At 37.0% G+C, this 21,587-nt stretch overlaps 1 protein-coding gene across 1 annotated transcript; it reads right to left on the bottom strand.

Annotated features, from left to right (window-relative positions):
- Nucleotides 1–56: 56 nt before the first annotated feature.
- DDX1 (DEAD-box helicase 1) lies at nucleotides 57–19,939 on the bottom strand. The gene is made up of 26 exons (XM_056488727.1): nucleotides 19,852–19,939; nucleotides 17,877–17,928; nucleotides 16,967–17,030; nucleotides 16,404–16,433; nucleotides 16,064–16,160; nucleotides 14,567–14,614; nucleotides 14,349–14,432; nucleotides 12,923–13,006; nucleotides 12,404–12,480; nucleotides 11,098–11,170; nucleotides 10,914–10,990; nucleotides 10,124–10,238; nucleotides 9,516–9,654; nucleotides 8,439–8,499; nucleotides 7,189–7,287; nucleotides 6,421–6,510; nucleotides 5,548–5,736; nucleotides 4,489–4,540; nucleotides 3,920–4,066; nucleotides 3,165–3,256; nucleotides 2,598–2,670; nucleotides 2,074–2,146; nucleotides 1,907–1,949; nucleotides 1,585–1,680; nucleotides 716–836; nucleotides 57–386 (listed from the first exon to the last, which is right to left on the bottom strand). Exons 1-26 carry the CDS (start codon nucleotides 19,865–19,867, stop codon nucleotides 256–258), a joined length of 2,223 nt encoding a protein of 740 aa, XP_056344702.1. The 5' UTR covers nucleotides 19,868–19,939; the 3' UTR covers nucleotides 57–255.
- Nucleotides 19,940–21,587: the final 1,648 nt, after the last annotated feature.

Here is a 21,587-nt window from a genome sequence, read left to right on the forward strand (position 1 = left end):
ATGCAAAGAATGATTCTGCAAATTAATCTTTAAGGCAAAAAAACCAAACAAAACCATTTCATCTTTGACTAGTTTTATTTTATTAGGAGAACAGCTAACTCAAAGTTAACAGTGCTGAACACTCTCTTCCTCATGCAAGAAGTGTATTTAGTTTTAATTGCATTCTAACTACCTCTACTCTGAAACAGTGTGGGATTTTTGTATTTGCAGGGCAGAGCATTTATTAACTCAAGCCTTCTCTCCATTGTGGCACAATCAGAATGTTCTGAACAGCTGGTTAGGAAGATAGCCAAGATGCAAGAAAGATGTCTGAGCCTCCTTTTCAAGGGCAGCCAACTCTTGTACTGTGGGTGCCAGAATATCCACATGGCCCTTATACAGTCCACCTGCCAAGAGAGACACAATATAAATTATGTTTTCAAAGCCATTTTTCAGCAGAATGAACAATGCCCAGCCACAGTCATTCAGAAAGTTGATTACTTTGTTTTTAAAAATGCACAAACAAACCAAAACAGGTATGCACATACTCTTGTCACTTGCAACCCACAGGCTGCATATAACAAATGCAGAAGATAGCACAGGACTAGCAGCTTTTTATAATTTTTTTATAATCTATTATTTGTTTACTTATAATCTATTATCTGTAGTTACACAGGGGACAACCAGGTAAGTGAGCACTGCATAGCAAGGGAACGTGAGAGTAGTTCATTCTTACCGCCCAGAGCTCTTTTCTGCCCATAGGTAACTTTCCCATCAAAATCATCCACTGGTACTTTTATGTCTGGTTCAACTTGGGTAATAGTGCAGTTTAAGTGTTCTTCAATCTCCCCCAGCAACTAACAGAAAAAAACACAAGAAGTTTTTAAGTACTCTTATGGTCCAAGACTAGTCAAACTAGTGCTCTGAACAGTCACATTTGAGCAGTTTGAACAGGATGGTACAGAAAACAATTTGGTCACAGATACAGAAGACTAACACATTTTTATTAGCTCAGATTATACAAGTTCCTTTCCAATTTCAGTATGGCTTTACCCTACCTAGAAATCTTTATTTCATACACTACCCTACTGTATGATTTGAGGCTACTTTGTAATAAAGAGCTCATAGTCCAAGCTTGTTTTACCACAGATGAGGTGTATTTCCCCTTCTTTTTCAGAGTAAGAGGGGAAGTATTGCTTTTTAACATGCATTCATAGCTGGTATACAAATCCCAATGAAAACCTACTTAAGTAGGTTCCCAGGTTAGAGAAACAGCAGTTTTAAGTGACAGTTTTGCAACAAAGAATCTAAACAGAAGTGTATAACTAACACCCTCTAAATCTTAACAGAATTTGATTAGGAAGACTATCAGGAAGCTGAAAGTATGACTCCAACAAAATTGGCTGGGAATATTATAATAAGCTTTTATAATTACAGAACTTGCAGAACATATAACTTGAAAAGTTTTCTAATTTCTTCTTTAAATGGTATCAAAGGTTATAAACACCTTAACATTAGCTTTGTACTTCAACTGCACAGGTGAAACAAGAACTTCATTCCTGAGTCTTTTAGAGGAATTAGGGAACATTTAAGCAAAATGCTTACCTGCATCTCATTGTACCATATGGTACAACCTCCTTCTTCCTTCAGTCTAGTGTTGTAACATCCTTTTCCACGACTACTGCATACATGATACCAAACCTACAAATAATGCAAAACAACTTCTAAACTTTGGGAAATAGAGTTTAGTACATTTATTTTGACTAATTTTAGAATGAAAAAGAATTCAGAATCTGTTTAAGTTCTCCTTCAGTTAAGCATGGACAAACAAGCAGTTTTTCAGTGCAGGATAAGAAGGGCAGATAGCAGGTGTGGACAGAACTTCAGTAAATAATGTCTGTTCATCTTTGTATTGAAGTATAATTACCTTTTCTTTCTCTTTTGCCACAAGGGAGATTGCCAAACCCATCCTGAAATATTAGAGAACAGAGGGAAAAATGTATTTCAGTAACTATTGCCAACTAGTGAAACAACAACAAAAAAAAAGAAAAAAAAATCAAGAAAACCTGGTGACTGCTCTGGACACACACATACCTCTCAGCTCTGCCGACTCTCCCGATTCGATGAACATAGTTCTGTTTTTCATCAGGGAGTGTCACATTGATAACTGTGTAAGACAGACACAGTCCACAGAGAACACCAGAATTTTTTTTAAAATATATGAGCTAAGGTCAGAGATCAGATACAAAATATAATTTTGATTGCTGGAATTCCTCTCCTTACCCTATGTACATATTTTATAGTCTATTACAACAGTTACAGGTGTAACCTGCAATACCTGCAATAAAGGCTCCTACTCTCCAACTGCTTTCTCCCTGATTACGTTTTGGCGAGAATGGAAAACCAAATTTCCAAAAATGCAGAAAATCATCAGGCATTTGAGAACTTATGGCGAATAATGAAATTAAATATTGCCTAGTTTAAGCTCTTAAAAATTTAAGTTTAATCTCTTAAAAATATATGACCTAGAGCATAATTATTTTGACTAGTGGACAGGATTGCAAATATATTGAAGCTCCAATGCAATTCAATAGCTTAAGTTTAAAGAACTGTCTTACCATATGGAACACCGTGAATATCAATTCCTCTAGCAGCAACATCTGTGCAGATCAAGAAACGGACATCTCCTCTCTGCAAAAACAGAGCTGAAATGACCTCCTGTGCCAAATACAGCAAGCAAAATCCCAAGCAATGAAACCATAATCCTCTGCACCTATTTCACCTTGAAGTCTCTGTACATTTAGGAACACTTCAAATAAAGCATGAATAGCTTGGTGAATTTACATCCTTATTTCTTTCTCCAGCACCGTAAGGCAAGCAAAAATCAACAAACGGCTTAAACAAAACTAAACTGTAATATTTTAACATTTTTTAAAAAGTAATCAAGTATAATTGTTATAGAGTTTCAAAGTAAGCCACTATCTTCTGAATTCACACTCACAAAGGTCATACTGACTACCAGTAGAGACTTCCACCAACAGAAAATGTGCCTCACAATTTCAGGAAGTGGGACATAGAGCATCTGAGTGCAATTTAATTTAAATGGAGTAGTAGAAACACAAATTAACATATTGATTCAGGTATTGGGAGGTGAGGAAAAAGACTTCAAGAATCTGCTGCATCACCTTAAATCTTTCCAGGTTTTGCTTTCTTTCTTGAGGTTTTCTATCACCATGCAGACAGACACATGAGAATTGATGTCCTTTCCTATCAGGGCCTGAAAGAATTTATATGCATGAATAACATCACATGTAAGCTACAACACAGAATCATACAAAACTGGAAAAAAAAATCATGGGAAAAAAATTTCACAGGCATTGGGATAGAAAAAATACAAGACAAGTAGTTAAACACCCTTTCTCCCTCCTCCCCAGAACATGTCTGTGCAGGTATTTCTCCTTAATTCTTCCTGTTTTAATTCCTCATTTCTTCAAATGTCTGTCTTCACCTTTCTCCTCACACATCCCTTTCATTGCTCCCATGTTTTCTTTCACATTCCTCCTTCTATGTCCCATTATGTGTGAGTATTTCTTCCCATGTCTCTTGCGCTTACCAACTATCAATTTTACTAGTATGTTTCAGCAGAGTAACCATGTATCTTCTCATTGGTTCAAGTTTTGTGCATGATGGGTTTCCATCCATTTCAGAACTGTCTGGAACAGGTACAAGACAGTTCATTGACTTCTTTCACAAAGGGCACCCTAGCAGCTGCCTGCTACAAAACCCAGAATTTTATGCCCAGTCAGTACGTAAAAAAAATGAAGCACAGTTTTATTTGTGCTGCATCCCAGTACTGGTGACCTCTATCATACAAATTTGGTGTTGAAAAAACACAAAAGTGAGAAAAGTGAGCAGAGTAAGGCTGACATGAAAGCATTACCTCCACCCTGCTGGATAAAGTACTGCTCCATATTATCACAATCTATTTTAGTCCTGCAGAAAATAATGGCTTGATCCATCTTGTGCTCTTTGATTGCCCGAACAGTGTATTCTCCTTTTAGAATTTTAATAGCTTCAGACCACATTTCTAAATAAAAATAAAGAAGTTATTTCACTCAAATTTTTTAAAAAACATTAAGAACCTTTGATCTGCATATCTTTGAATTTCTCTAGCCTTCAAGCAGACAGCTAAACTTTTATCATTAGAACAAGTAAACTAAACCTTCAGTTTCTACCTCTCCCCTCCATGCTACAAGGTGATATAGCACAGAAAAGAACAAAAACACTCAGAAGTTTCATATACATAGCAACAAACACTTGTCTACAAATCTGCAAAATATTTATTCAAGTCTCTTTCCCACTCCCCAGTTACAGAAAGTCATTTCTCTTCAAGACTATGAGAATGTAGAAATAAAATTTCGGAGGAATGTGACTCAAGGCCAGTATCTACTACAATTTACCTTTCCTTCAAAACATTTACAAAAATTTAGCAAACAATTTGCTCATTACCTGGAGTGTTAGCACCAGGTCTTGTATTGTCTTTTGCATGTACTTCATCAGTCTAGGAAAAAAACAAACAAAAAAGCCCCCCAAGTCAGTAGTCCATTCTTCACAGCAAAATACTTAACTCCATTAACTTACAACTAGGAAGAAATGAAAACTGAAAAGTAGTCTTAGCATTCTGTTCTCCCACCAGTCATGTTTACCTACCATTAGCTAAAGGAAAGTCTTGTGTTTAAGCACACAAAACTTATTAATAAAAAAGGGCAATAAAAGTATTTATGTAGACACTGGATAGGAAACACCTTTGAACAAAGTAAAGAATTGAGAACACCCAAACAAACCTGAATAAAAATATATTGTAAAATATGGTTAAATCATATAAGCAGTAGTTCCTTGTCTCTTCCCCTATGCTAGGCTGAATCAGATATAAACTTAAAATCCTAAAGAACTAAACTCATACTAAAACTTAATGAAAAGGTATCAACATGTGACAAACAGAGGTTCCAAAGACAAAGAGGGATTAAGAAAACCTATAAACTTGTAACTGTGTCAGCATTGCCAAGAACAAAATATGGTTCCAGGTTATCCAGAATTTGAATACTAAATACTTGAACCTTCTCACATGAATAGGTGTCAGGTGAATGTAGAATCTGGAGTCTCAAATGAAGGTCTGATATGAAATCCATTCCTGCAAGAACTGCTCATCTCACATGGGTTGGAGACAGAATTACCTTACAGAATGATCCACCTTGGCAGGTTTATTTCCTCCTGCCAAGTCAGGAAAGAGGTACTAAGCACAGTGAGGCCATGGACCATTAGCTGTGAAATGACTGAAAAAGCACAGTACCATTGTTCTCTAGTGCAAATCAGACTGTTACTCTATCAAGCTCTTCTTCAGCTGTGTTTGTAACACTGAGCTGTTCAGAAACAGTGTTATGACATCACTGATAGGTGCTCATTTCAGATAAAGCTGTTTATAGTCAGCAAAGATCCTGCAACATTAGGCCCCTGTTCTGAAGGTAAAATAAGCAAAAAAATGGACAAATAACCTCTATTTTCACTTACTCTGATATGATTCTTGCCGAGCCGTTCCCAGAGTTTATCAGCTTTTGGATTCACAGGCACAACTACGTGGTGTACAGTTTCAGGGACAGAATCTTCTCCTTTCAAATCAACCCAGGTAGGAAAATGCATGATTTTCTCTGACAGTTTTTTTACATCAAAAGAATGCAGTGTTGCAGAGCACACAATCACCTGAGGAGAGTCATATGGATACTACTGAAGACAAGATCCTCTTAGTATAAAAAGGTGGGAGTAGAACTGGATGAATGTTATGTAGCTGAATAGCATAATGTAACACAACAGAGAGTTTGGACTTCCTCATCACAGGAATCACTCAGTTGGCAAGAGTCAGGACACAAAATAAGTTGCTTAACTATTCTCTTACAAAGGCCCAATAAATTAGTAGGAAGAATGCAAAACTATCAAAAGTGTATGAATCAGGATTATTAACGCGTTAGAAATCAAAGTATGTATCTAGTCATGTTTGTTATATTTATATATAAATAATTCAAATTAAACTGTAAACTGCTGAACATGAGGCCTTCAACATCTAGAATACTAAAAATATATTACAGGCAATTACTGAATTCACTGAACACATGCTAGTTTTGGACAAAAGCTTCAGCAAACTCCACTTCAAAGAAGCATGCTCCATGCCAAATAATAGTCAACAACTGAATGCAGAGCATACCATACATCACCCCAAAAATTCAAGCACACAAACCAACTAAAGAAAAAAAAAACATTCAACAACAACAACAAAAAAAAAAAAAAAAAAAAAAAAAAAAAAAAAACAAACAAAAACAAAACAAAACAAAAAAAACCCACCAAAAAAACCCCAAAAAAACCCCCAAACAAATCCCAAACATTTTATACCTGAAGTCTCTTTCCATCTGAGGTTATCTGAGGAATTTGACTGTGGATCCTGTTTATGAAATCTGAATAACCTTGAAGGAGAAGGCCATCCTGTGCAGGGATGAAATAAAAGAGATGAAGCTGCAAATCTTCTCTCACATTTCTGAGTCATTACACTTGAGTTAGATAAGCAATACACTCCTACTCTCAGAAGTCCTAGCTTTTAATTAGTTGGACAGGTCAATGCATGGCAGGGATATTATGACTAAGGAGAAAATGCCCAGTAAAAATGTGGAACATTTATCCTATAACTGCTGTGCTTCACAAGAAGCTCAGCAGTTACTCCTAGCTAACACCCCAAGGCGTTTGATTTTTGTGAATATTCAGCTGTACTACAACAGATCAGAGAGATGCCCGTATTTCATAGAATATTGAGTACAACATTCACTGGCTTCAAGAACTGCTGGGTTAACTAACACTCATATTTTGTCTTTGTCCTTGAAGTTCCCTGCAGTGACAGGGACAGACTTAAGTACCTTAAAGATGTAATTTAAAATATATTTTTCTATATAGAAAAATTATGAACAGATCTAACAGAGAGACCATCAGGGCAGGGGAAAAAAAAGTTGGGTTACTGTGGTTGCAAACAATGAGAGGATTAAGCTGGAACAGTCTATACTTATCTAACTAAATTATCAAATACTATAGAACAATCATGTTTTACTTTTTTTGCAAATATCATATTGCATTTAAGAACAGATTTTAAGTAGCACTTAGTTCTTTACATACAGCTTCATCCAGAACCAGGAATCTAACTTGAGATAAATTAATCTTCCCTGTTGCAATCAGGTCATCCAGCCTTCCAGGGGTTCCAACGACAATATCCACCTATGACGTACATAAAGAGTATGAGTTGGTCCTGTAACTAACTAGAGACATTAGAAGTTTTATCTAAGCTTAACATTAGGAGACAATTATCAGTATAATGCTTTCTCTTCTATTAGTTACAATTTCATAAAATCCTAGAGTAATTTGAGTTGGAGTAATCTCTTAAGATCATCTGGTGTCCACTCCCCCACCTTCACATGGAAATCAAGAACAACTTCCAAGTTACTTTAGGTAGCTGCCTAATACAATTTTCCCTTCTGGAAAGGGATCCTACAGCCTCATCTCTGAGCAACCTGCATTTTGTTCTACAGTCATTTCATTAGCAGAATCTACCTTAGGGAGGAAAAGCATTCCTTTATTTGGGAAGTGCTGTGCCCCATTTTTTCCTTCCCTGGACCCCAAGCTGTGTAATTTTGTTATCTAAAGCCAACAAACAGATTTGTTTTTAAATGAGGATAAATTTTTCTCATGGTGGAAGGATGCAAAGTCTCTCAACTAGAGAAATAACTGAAGATTTTCCCAGACAGAAGAGTTCACAATCAAGAATTTAGCATTCACATCGAAGTCAAATAATCTTTCAGTTCAAGTAGGCTTATTAGAAAATTTATATTTTGGCAGCTAGAATCACTAAAAAAATTTATCAATAGTGATGCATTTTCACTTCCAAAAGTGAGTCTTAAATAAAAGCCATGACCCTGTGACTCTGTTCTCCCTACAGTGTGAATGAATCAATTGTACATTCCGTGCTGCTGAAATCAAATCACTTCTTTCTATGTAGAAGCTTGTAGTGTAGGTTCGTCTTGATAACTGCAGACTGTTTTTATTCACAAGAAAATGGAAGAGAAGTTAATAGGAAAATTGTCTTACTGGTTAAGGACAAATGGCAAACAATTACACTTTTATTTTAAGATTTTCAGGAGTACTCGGGCTTCAACAGAATTTGACTAAGTACTATAAGTACTTGTATGTACTTATACAAGACATGGAAGTAAAGAACTGCCAGACTGGTGCAACATGAGCTTGCTGTACATTTGCTTTTAAATATGTTTATTATTCTTATTACATGAGTCACTACCATTAATATCCTCTAACAACATCATAAATTACTTGGAACCTAAACCAAGAAATCATATGAAAAAAATACAACTTACACCTTGTTCCAGTACTGAGAGTTGATCTCTTGCAGCAACTCCACCAATAATTAAGAGTTCCCTAAAATTACATCAATATTTTTGACATTTACCCATTTATTATATTCAGAAGGTAAACTAAACATCTGTCTGAAGACTAATTATTTTATTGACAGCTGACAACAGCTCCAAACAGTAATTTTAAGAACAAAACATTAAAAAAAATCTGTTTTGAAATTCATCTTTTCATATGTAGTGTATTGTATTTCAAGTGAAAGCTTTTGTATTTGAATGTGATTATTTATCACTGTTGTATTTAACAAATTAGCACTTTAGCTAATTTAGTCTTACAAAACATGTTTCTTAAAAATCTCAAAAATAATGTAACTTAGTTCAGTAAAGTTGCCTGTGCCCTTGAAAGTTAAAAATGCAAATAACAGCAAACTAAATTAATCTTTCATTGTAGCTTGCCCATTCCTACTGCTTAGTCCCAGCAATTCTAGTAAATGCACTCTTGCAAACAGATTGCAGTTTAGAATTGGGAAATGTTGAAGTTTTAGAAGCACAGTCCAAGCAGAGACAACTTAAAACCAAAGCAACTTATAGACAATTCGTTTTTCAGAATTGCATCTCCATGATAATTTGTGCCATAAGCACATTAACTAAAGAAAGCAGACTGTATATAACTATTTGATGGAGATGAATAACAAACAAAATGAAGGAGTAGAGGGAGATAGGGGCATAGGAAAATGTTTAGGAAAGAAGGGCAGTAAGCAGATAATGCTTTTAGTCAAGAAAAGCATGTGAAGTATCATACTAGTTATCACTGACAATTAGAAAAACTCCTACCCATCAAATTCCGTTATATGACGAGAAGGCAGCCCACAGATAAAACACACCAAAAATCCCCTAAGGTCTAACTTCACTGGGAGTTGCAAAGTCAGAAGTTTGGCTGGTAGCAGATTATTACTGATATTATTATCAACAGCACTGCAGATTATGGTTCACTCAGCTGCAAAGGGGAACCAGACCCCCATTTCCCCAAGAAGTCACATCCATAGAAAATACCATAAATGGAAATAAGAAATTCACTATTACCTTAATTTGGGATTATCAACATATTTTTTGAACTGCTTCACATTGTTCAAAGTTTGTTCTGCCAGCTCTCTTGACGGTTCTACAATCAATGCTTTTGGAGCATTTGGAAGGTTCTGAGCTTGAACTACTTGTGCACTTCCTAAGTGGAAAAAAAATGAACATTAAGACAAACTATTAAGACATTCCTATTCTGGATTTTTTTTACTGAAAACACATTTGGATTTTCTATTAGCAATTAAAACCTAATAATTGCTCCATTAAAAGGTGGTGACTGCTCTCTCAATTATGAATAACTTCAGAATAATGATCAGAATTTACAAGTGGGTGTACTGGTCATGCAGGATATAAAGACCTACATATTTTTAAGGTAACAACTGCTGAAAAACTTAGCTGGACTTCTTTCATGGGATGTACTTCTAAATTCAAAGTATTAAAGACTATTGGTGATTTAAGAGTAAGACAATTTGGTATACTTTCAAAAAAGCACCAATATTTCTTCATTACTGCTGCACTCAAGATCTTTCTGATCACAATTAAAGGGACCAAAAGATGCTTGGTAACACAACCTGAATACAGAAACAAGATAAGTTTGTAAAAATCTAACCTACCTGAGTGTTGTGATTTTACAACACTACCCTCAGGAGCCTTGCAAAGACCAACATATCCATCTTTTGGTGGAAACTTGAAATCTTCTTCACCAAAATTGAATTTCAATTCAGCATTCTAGGTTTCAACAAAGATGTGTCATATACATAGATTCAAGAGACAGATAAAATGAGAAACAACTCAGTAATAAAAAAACAGATAGACAAGGGCATAAGGAAGGACTTTTCATCTCCAACCTTATCCTCTTTCCCAAGTTGCTGGAACTTAAAAAAACCCCAACCAAACAAATAGAAAAAAGCCAACAAAAAAAACAAAGCAATTTCCTCTGAAGCTGTACATTTCTCTAACCATTGAAAGGTTTTGCTAAAATCTTTACTGCTTGAGAGATAGACACAAAAAGACTAACTCAGAAAGACATAGTATTACATTAAAGTAAGTTCAGAACAAATGAAAAAGGATATCTGACTTTCAAGCTATTTGCTTGTATCAGAATGGCAGCATACCAAAGTTTAACACAGACAACATAGCACTGTTATTAGGAATTAGTTATCCATGCTATTCTACCTATAAATTCAAGATTAAAATTCAAATTTAAACATTTAGCTTAAATGGTACTCAAAGCTAATGCACACATATTACTCCAGTAGTGAATACTGGTAAACCAAAGAAAACTGATTTTACATGCACAACTGTAGTAACTGTAAGTGGCTATGCAAATTTTATACTTAAGTAGATCATTAACAAACCTAGAAAAATTATAATCATCTTGGACATGTGTAATATTCCTGTTACCTTCAGTACACAAGCTGCAAAAAGTGCTTGGTTCCTTATATGGGGTGGGATTTCAAATGCAAGGCCAAGGTCCTTCCCTGAAAGTAGGGTTACTTCAGTCAGACTCTGCAAGTGTGTGTGTTCCTCTCCCTCCCTCCACTGAAAGCATCCAAATAAAATTCCAAAGAAAGAGAATAAAACTTACCATTTTTGGAAAATTTTATTTGTCCTTTTTCTGTGTCTAGATAACATCCAATTGTATCATGCATAGTGAACTCCTACAACAAAAAAAAAATAAAAGGTCTGTGAAGCTAAGACATTTTCAGTGCATTAAGAAGACATAGTGCTTATATTCTGTCAGCTTTTAGTGTTCCCACCTCTCCCTAACAACTGCTGATTCTTGAGAGAAGTCAAGTAAGTTCAATTTATTTCAGTAAGACCGTTGTAAGTAGGACACGTATTTTTATTTGATTACAAGTCTTCAGGAAAGTAAACTTCAATACCTAATTGATCTTAGGTATTTAAACATTTATTACTGCTTTAAATTTACTTCAGAAACCAAAGACAATGACAATGATACATTTAATTCATCTACCTGGAAGTATTCTGCATTATGGAAAAGCACATTAGTCAGCATTAGTCAATGTAAATCTAAGCTTAGAACACCAAACATGCCATCAGAAACCTGTATTTTGATTAGAATAAAAGACTAACTCTTGAAGATGATGCTATATGCATGTTATGTATAGTTAAGTGCTTTACTTATCCTGAGATCTGTTAAAGGTATTCAGTACCATTTATATATTATAAAGTGCTTCTCATCAACAGCTCAAGAGTCACTATTAAACAAGCTACAGTAGCCATAAAAATTGCAAGTTTTATGACATTGAGTTCATTATTACCTGACAAAAAGACTTGAGTTTCTGCTGTAAAACTTCTTCATATCAATTATGTTTAAACATCTCAGTTCCACTACAGCTATTCCCAGCAGACACTTCAGAAGTGTACATTAAGGTAATGGCAAACCCAACTCAACAGCTATCAGTAGTATACTCTAACTATGTCTTATTAGCAATTAATAATGCCCTTTGACAGATTACAAAGTTGTGCAATTATTTCTATTTTAATTTCTAGTAAACAGAATACAGTGCCCTCACTTGGATATTCACAGTGTATACAGACAGGTTGATTTATTCAAGCTAAAACTGAAATAAATTGAGACAAATCTCAAGAGGTCAGTTAACTTTTAACCTGTAATACACAGCAAAATTTTACTAAGTAAGAGTCAATATAATTGCATCCTAACCACTATCATGTCTCAAATCTATAACTGCTTTTGTTGAATATTTTAATAAGCTTTTATCCAAGAATGCTTCTATGTTCACTCTTCTCTTGCCCAGTGAGTCTCCCTCAGCAGTGAGTACTATTTCAAAAGACAGTTGATTTTAACAGCACAAAACTAACTTGCAAAACTTTTAATAATATTTCTGCCAAATGCAATTCAAGCTTACCTCACCATAGCTGTCAAATTGCTTGTTGTGAGATTTCTTACCAGTGCCACCAAAGCCAAAGCCAAATTTATCAGTTCCTGAAGACAAGAAAATAGGCTTTTATCTTTTGGTTGACAGGCTATGCTTTTTTCTCTTGGTATTAGCAACTGAAATCTCCAACATTACCATACAAACATATAATACACAGTGCTAACTACAGATATCTGACCTGGATGTACATCAAACTAGTACTTTTGCAACAGTACATATATTGATTTTACCAGCCTCCAATCATCTTCATTAAAAAAAAAAAAAAAAAAAAAAAGGACATAAAAAGGCAGAAAATCACAGAAGACAAGAAAATGCCGCCATTACCGAAGATTTCCCCTTACAGGAAGAAAAACACTTACACAAACATTTTCAACTCTCTGATATTGGGATCCTTCCCAAGGAGTCCATTTTCTCCAACACTGAAACAGGACTCCACCCATCCTATGTCAATATAAAAACTACCTATAGATTCTTCAGAAGGAAACTCACCCAGATCTAGTGAAGCCTGCATAGTTGACCAACCAACTCTGCACAAGCCTTGGTCATGACAGGAAACTTCATAGTAGTATTTCCCTTTAAAAGAAAAATAAAGGATGTAATACAATACCCAAATTCATTATGGTGGTTTCAGTCTTGCCACTTCCAACCCCATAAAAACCTAACATTCCCCAGTCCTGCTAGAAATGTCATAAGATGCCCTACTGTGTTTGTGCGAAAAGGCTGTGTGCGTACCCATGCATGGAATAAAGAGCAGGCAAAAGAGACAAAGTACACACTGAGAGGTAGTGTGTGAAAGGCTCCAAAGAAATGACAAGCAGGAGAGAAAACTGGTCCTACTGATTGCAAGGGAACTGATAAACTGAGGACACAAGTTTCTGCAGAATCAATACCAGACCAACAGCATGCCCCAGCATCAACAACTGCTTGTGCCACTTGAAGCACATTCAGCTGGCTGTTATGGACACACAAACTACAGAATTATCTGCACACCCCATGAAAGAGACTGTTTAGGGTCTTTATGAACACACACCCTGAACCACTGGAGTATCAGGATGACTTTGCTTCTGAGTCAAGTGTTGGGGTTGGCCTCTCAACTATTGCTACAATCACAGAATCATGAAGCTTTTGCATGCACACATCTGTGTGAAGTCTGTGAGGACTCAACTCAAAGTACTGTGTGCACAGCCATTTCCTAAAAAATGCATTCTTATGAATATTAGTTATGATTCTGCCTCCTTCAACTCAGTCTCCTATTGATGCCTGAAGATTTTTAACTTTCTTTGTATACTTTATGCATTTGTAGCTTAGTTAGACTGTTAAATACCAAAGTATAACTTCTAGAACTTTTCCAGCTTTCTTTCCCACAGTGAGCAAACTCTTTGATGCATTCTTAAAATTTTCTTTGGTTTTGCCTGTTAAGTTTACCAAGGATATTTTATTCTGTACCATGTATTGTAGACATAATAAAGGTAGAGTCAGAGGACCAGGGTGGAGGACTTCAATGGGGCAGAACCCAAGGGGAATTACCTAACCAACTGCTCCTCTTACTGGACAATATTGGCTGGATATTCTAACTGCTTGATTTTATAAAATTGTATTAATCTAATCTGGGGCATGGTTTTCATCATATTGTGTACTTGAAGGCTTTCAAGTAAACGTTTGCTTTTCTATTATCATTTAAACGTCCTTTGGGAAGGTTTTGTTCTATTTCCAGGCATCACTATGAGGGAAATGGTAATTTACAACACAAGGAGAACAAAACAGAGGTATTTGTCATTTCAAAGTCTTAAGTTACTAAATTTGCTCAGATGGATAGAAAGTTTTAATGCAACCATTGACACTAATGGGCAATAAGCAGGGATTTCAGCTCAAACTTTTCTAGAAAAGTATTTAAAACACATCACTTTGTATCTACCTTTAGTCACGCCTCTAGTTGCTCTGCATCCATGCCATTCCTTTATCTCTCTGCTTTGACAACACAAACCATCTGATCCAATTGCTGAAAATAACAAGACAGTTTTAGTAAAAGAAACTACCTAACTGCTTTTAAAAGAAAATTTCATGCATGCTTTCCTCTAGTTTTATTCTTTTTTATCAAGCAAATGCTCTTAAGTGAACAGCAGAACAACTCACCAAAAGCTGATCCTCTGTCATAGGGGTTCATTTGCCATTTATTGAGCACTAAGTTTGAAAGACAGTAACAGAAAAAGCTTTAAATCAACAAAGCAAGCCAAAAAAACTCAAATTAGAAGTCCAAATTGTTTCTACAGTGTTTGGCTTAATTTTCTGGGGGAATAGCTTTGTTCCAATTAAATTCACATGAGCTCAATATGACGGCCTGAAGGAGAGGCACAAATGTTTAATGAAAAGGTAGTCTATGGAAGTCTAGATTATTCCATTAAGAAGAGCACAGCTTAAGTTACTTAAAAATGCAACTAAAAACAGTGAAGACTTTTATAAAATAAGGCAGTTTCACATAATGACAATCAAATTCAGACAGAAAATATTAGAAACTACATTAAGAACAAATTTGAAATACATTATCTGCCATTTCTGTTCCAATCTTACATGAAGTTATTCTTCAGGCTGTAAGTTAAATTGCCATTACTAAGGAGCTAAGATACACGCACATAGAATTTCTGCATTCATTTTTCATATGCCCAACAACATGCTGTAATATAATCTATGCATGATTAAAAAAATCCCCAGATGTCTTTTCAATTAGGTTTACTGAGTGTAGCCATATTACATTCTCTCAAGGAGGATTTTATTTTAACTTTTTTTTAAGCTGACTTTGCTGTCACAAATGTAACAGTAGTTATAATGACAACTTCTATAACAGCTTCAGAGTGTTATTTGTGCAAATACTGTTCACTTACATAAAACCCAATCTTATCAATACCATAGACGGGACACAGTTATTGGCTTTACAGTTCCAAGCTTAATTAAATGAATGTATAATAGATTCCTAAATACTGTGAGGATGTTATCAAGGTTGCAATTCATTCTATATAGCTGAGTTCTGGCCCTGCACATTTCCTGCTAAATTCAATGTTTACTAGAACAAACTGTAGCAACTCAAGATGTTGTTATTCAATTCCACACCTAGGCAGGTGCCAAAAGGAACACAACAGCTCTACTCAGCGCAGAATTGAAAGATCCTATACTGTTACCCCAGACACACAAAAGTATGTTTGAGCCTAGAAAAGCTTTCTGTTCAAGCTCACTTAAGAGGCCTCAACCCCATGGTGCAAGAGAATGATGTTTTTTAACTCCTTTTAAGGCAGACACTACCAACACTTCACATCTTGCAAGGCATTAACCTAGTATGGCTTTCAGAAGAACACTGGAAAGCAATGTGCAGATGAGACAGCTTCAAGCTGAAAACAACAGAATTACTAAGAGTCTGCAGTGCAATGCACACCAGTTCTTCCCATGATTCCACCAGTAAATTTATATTCAGTGTTTAATAAAACACTGAATGATGGTATTCTACATACATTATTCCAAATTACTAAAGAGAAACAAAAAACTTATCTAATTGCAGGTTAACTTTACTTTTTAAAGCAACTAAATCAACACCAGTTTGCAGAGCTTTCAATTTAAGGAGTTTGACAACTAAAAACTTACCTGCCCCTCCAGTTTTAATAGTGGCTTTTCCTTTCTTGCCTTCCATTTGGTCTTTCAGTGTTTCATAAACAATCTGGATAACTGGAATGCTGAAAGCCTAGAGTGAAAAGTTATTTTCATTCTACAAGTTATACACTTATTTCCAGCCTTCTTTTTGAGTGCAATGCCCACAGCCAGAAACACTGAAATACATTTCTACATATATGTTGGTAAAGACAATTACCAATAATGCTTAAACACGCACACACACACACACATTCTCTCTGCATATATGCACACATGCCACCTCTCACCACTTAAAAGACTTTTACTTTCTATTAATTTAAACTTGATTACTTACACCAGTTTTCCCACTCCCGGTTTCAGCAGCCTATAGGAAGAAAAATACAAGAGTTTAACCAGGACTGTAAGGATTGTTCTAGAATTCTGTTTTGATAAACTGAGTTTATTTTTTACAAAGTACTATTTTGGTTTATGGAATGGTCAACACAGAGATCTATAAAAGATATGATGGACAAGGCATATGATGAACACAATGATACTTTCAAGGTTATTGATACTGCAGCATTGGCTTAGGCAGTATGAGCCATGTTCCATACAGAGCTGTGTCAGGTATTTACAGCTAAAAGGAGAATAGATGAGATCAGACAGCCCTGATTCATGTGGCAGTGCCTGTCAAGATGTCAAAAAATAAAGCCTAATTCTTGCAGAATTTCATCTGCAAGAACAGCTGGAAACACACCAGGAACTCAGAGGTTTTACCTGAAGAATATACTCTCTGTTGAAGTAGGACAGAAGAGCTAGTCTAACTATGGACCCATCAGAAAGAACAAAATTGACCAAACAACCAAGAACTAAAAGATTCCTATTATTTCTATGAATAGGGCTATCCTGCATACATACCATCAGTACATCACCACCTCCCAAGATCAATGGGATGGATTCTGCTTGGATATCTGTAGGGAGACTACAGGAAAGAACACATTAGCACAAGGTAATGTTCTACATCAGCAGAAAAATAAATTTTTACTTATACAGAAATTCACAGAAACTGCAGTCATCTGCAAGATAAAGCAGGTAACTGCTATTCCTCCTGGCTTGCAGTGGATTCAGCTGAACCCTACTAAGAGGGCTACATCAGACATCATTCTGCTAAACTAAAAAACTCTTATTAACTATATATTCCTTGTCTTCTTCTCTTCAAAGGAGTTTTTCTTTAGAACCACTTATCTCATTTACATGTTCAAAACTGGAAAGCCAAGCGTTTTCAGTCAGTCACAGCTAATTAATATTCATGTGACAAAAACTATATACATTAAGTTTGTCCATACTGACAACTTTCTGAATGATAATTCAAAACAAACTCTGAAGTAAAAACATTTTGACTAAACAAGTAACCAAACACAAGAATAACAACTTTTTTAGAAGACTGACACACAAGCATTAAGTTTGAAAAAAACAATCATAGACTACAGTCTGGAAACATATACTAAACTAGCATCAATTACATGACAACATTTCATCCAATAACCCCATGACACATAATAAATAAACCAGAACCATGGAGCCTTTTGTGAAACAAAAAAAATGAAGCATAAGAAGTCATGCTCTGCTAATCCAAGTTTGAATGTTACTGCTGCAGTCACAGTTTGTATTCCTCAGGCTTTCACAAAACAAGAGATGTGCATGAGATACAATGACAGGTAAAGGAAAACACACATCCACTTTGCTTTAATATGACAGCAGAGGTGCTTTAAGAAGCATGTCATACATTGCTGAAAGGCAAATTAGAGTTTGACACACTCCTACTTACAGCCAGTCCATCTCCTCTACTGCTTGAGCTATCTCAGGCATAACACCCATTTCTGTAAGACAAGCAAAAAAAGGATCAAGAAGTATTATTAACCTCACATTGACTAAAAGATTGCCAAGCACCAACACTTCCAGCTACAGACAGAACCATGGAAAACCACTCTTTTTGGCATATGCATGTGCAGCCTTCACTCCAGCACCCAGAGCTAGAAACGTTCTCCCTTCCTCACAGGCAGCTTTAAGAGCTGTCCCCATTTAGAGCAGAGTAAGTCAAGCACACACAGGGCACAAGGGCAGGTGCAGACATGGCAGCAAGCAAACACACTGGGAACACTGGCACCATTTCAAGGGCAAGGTGCCTCTCTTGGCACCTTTAAGGAAACTGTCCATGTAGACAACAGGGAAGACTTTGTTAATCACAAATACCCAACTTTCTCTACAACTGAGGTGCAAACAGTAGAAAAAGTCTGTATCCTACAAGGATGCTAGCTCACTAAAACTTGCCTAACTCACTTACAGCACATATAATAAAAAGACAATGCTTTGATTTTGATAAAATTAATTACATCCACCTTTGAAAGGTTTCTTCCTTGGATACCCCTTCAAACTCATATCAAGACCTGATGGTTGTACCTCAGGCACAAGTTAAATAGGGAGCAAAATGCTTGTATATTGAAAAACAACTCCTCTGTATTTAAAAAGGAAAATGAAGGAAACCTGTAGCTATTCAATATGGGCAAGAGGAAAGCAGATCCTAAGCAACCCAAATGAAGGTAGCATGCCATCAAAATAACAATTTATCTGTTGGTCATCTCTTTGGGTCCATAAGATTACTCTAAATCAATTCCTTCAACTATAAATATGCACCTTTCCAGGCAGAGGTTTTACACAGTGGCCTCTGCACTGACACAGCATGCACATGCACACACACTGAACTGGGCAGGTGCAGATGGATGGCACAGCCAAAAATTATTCTTCTATTTGCTATAATACAAATGCTATAAGAAATGAGTTTTATTTGTAATGTGATTTCAGAAAGCTGTAATATTTTCAAGTGTTGGCCTGTATTCCTACAAAAGTAGGCAATTACACAACCAACAAAGTCAATAGCAATCAAAATAAATTCTTACTGATTGGAAATTAGAAGCAAATACATAGATATTTTTTCTCATATACTTCCAACTCACACAGTTTAATTCAATATAAAGTACAAGAATTTAACCAAACAATGACATCATGACATCTTCCTCAACTACCTCCTAATTAACTCTGCAGCATTAGTATCTAAAATGACCTCTAGATCTTGGAAAGAAGCTCCATCATTTTCCCCTCATGATAAGATGCAAAAAGCTCAGTTAAAAGGAGCAAATTTAAAACCCTATATATACTAAAATTTTACAGAACTCTGGTCTTGGGTGGTTGCCTTTTTGTACTAATATCTGCATGAGGAAGGGGTCACACAAAGCGATGCTTCCTCCTTTAAGAGCAAGCTTTGGATTACACTCTACTACTGTATACACACACGTAGCCTATATAATATATATTCTCCTAAATCGTATCACCACGCAGAGCTCTCTTGTAAAAAGTCGGTAATTATCCACTGCTATACAGGGAACAGTTATGATAAACCTCCTGTTCTTGAAACCAGTCAGCATGAGGAACGAGCCTAAATTTTAAGTAGTCCATTTGCTAGATACATATATGATATAAAACCTGCAAAACCATTCCGATAACCACTTCTCACAGCCTAGAGAAGCCCGAGGACACAGGGAGAAGCATCTACATCCCCCGTAGGCCTCGCAACCTCCGGCCTGACACATGACCAGCCACACACTGCCGCGGGCCAGGCTGGGAGGGCCCGAGGAGCTTTCCCCGGCGCCGCAGGGACCCGGGAGCCGGCGGGCAGAGGCGAGCGGCTCCCTTAGGCTCTCTTAGGCTCCCCTGGGGCCGGGACGCCGCGGCCCCGCGCCACGTACCCGAGAAGGCGGCCATCTTCCCCCGGCGCACGGCCAGCAGCGCAGCGCAGCGCGCAGGCGCGCGGCCCGAGCGCCGCTTTCTGGGGCCGGGCGGGCGCAGGAGCCGCCGCGCCGCGCGTTCCGCCCGGCCCGCGTGCCCCCAAGCGCCGCAGAGCTGTGTGATAGGCGTGCGCTAAGCGAACGCATTCTTCTCCAGTTTTTACAGAAGTTACCCCAAATTCTGCACCAGGTTGTTCTAGGGTAACTTCTACTGACATTAAACGGGAGGATCCTGGGGGTTTTGTAAAGAACAAAATGAGATTGCAAGTGCGGGAATGCAGCTGCTTCAGTTACTTGACGAGCCAGTGGTGCATTCGCCTGCTAAGTGGAAGGCACAGAATGAACTATTGCCTACTGCTTTCACAGCTTCAATCTTTCCAAAGGCAGCATGAGATGGAGCCACATCTGGTTCAAAGGCCAAAAACCCCCCAAACAAGCATCTCTGACTGTAGTCTCTTGATTACTGTGTTGCAATTTGAATAGTGGTTTTGTCCCGGTGGTTCGTTTCAAGATCTTTTTTAAAACTTGCTAAGCCCTACTGGCTGTTAACTTATGGTGTAGAAACTGGTGTCATGCAGAGAAAAATACAGCAGGGAATTATATACCCTTCATACCAGGCTGTTTACATTGCAATGGTTTCTCATGTATTAATAATTCCTTTGGGAGTATCTTCCTTTGATGTGCCTCTTTTCTTTCACTATTATTCTCCACATCTGTCAATCATTAGTTTGCTTGCTTTCAGATAAATGACAAAACAAATTATTTTTTAAAAGGCACAGATATGAATAATGTACAGATTCAACCACGACTCTAAGAAAATCTGTTTGTAGACCTTGATATCAATATATACTCCTGCTTGTTGGTGTGGAGCGTGGAGTGTAATTTACTATAAATCTCCCACAATTCTTTGAAACTTACAAACACGATGTTATACTATTTACTACTGCTTTATAAGCTACATTGTCAAATATAGTTAAAAATATAGAAACAGTAAAAACTCGTTTTTTCATATTGCCCTGAATCCCTAGTTTCAGAATTTGAATTTTTGTTTAACCTAATTCTAGGCTACAGTTGCCTACAAGAGCTTACTAAACACAGTGAAAATCAGACTGCAGGAGCTGAAGTGTCAGAATGTGAAGTAATTTTATTTCTATTTTACAAATGCTTTATGAAGTAGCAAGAAAGAGGCTGAAAGATCAGTTCTTTTATAGTTATTTCACAGAAGCAATTCGGTTGGGAAAGACCTGTGGGATCATGGAGTCCAACCTGTGACAGAACACCACCTCATCTACCAGACCATGGCCGTGCCAGTGTTCCTCAAACTGCTCCATGGATGGCGCCTTCACCAACTCTCTGGGCTGCCCATTTCAGTGTTTAACAACTCTTTTCGTGAAGAAGTCCTTCCTAGTGTCCAACCTGAATCAGCTTAAGGCTATTCTTTCATCTTATTGTTTCTTGCCTGGGAGAAGAGACCAAACCCCGCCTGGCTACAGCCTCCTTTCAGCTGGCTCTAGAGTTAAGGTCATTCCTCAGCCTCCTTTTCTCCAGGCCAAGCACCCCCAGCTCCCTCAGCTGCTCATCAGAGTTGTGCCCCAGACCTTCCCCAGCTCCATTGCCTTCTCTGGACACACTCCAGCGCCTCTGAGGGGCCCAGAACTTGCAAACAATCTCATCTGCTTGAGAGAGCTGAACGCGAG

The sequence above is a fragment of the Oenanthe melanoleuca genome, chromosome 3, assembly GCF_029582105.1.
Source record: "Oenanthe melanoleuca isolate GR-GAL-2019-014 chromosome 3, OMel1.0, whole genome shotgun sequence".
Taxonomy (NCBI): Eukaryota; Metazoa; Chordata; class Aves; order Passeriformes; family Muscicapidae; genus Oenanthe; species Oenanthe melanoleuca.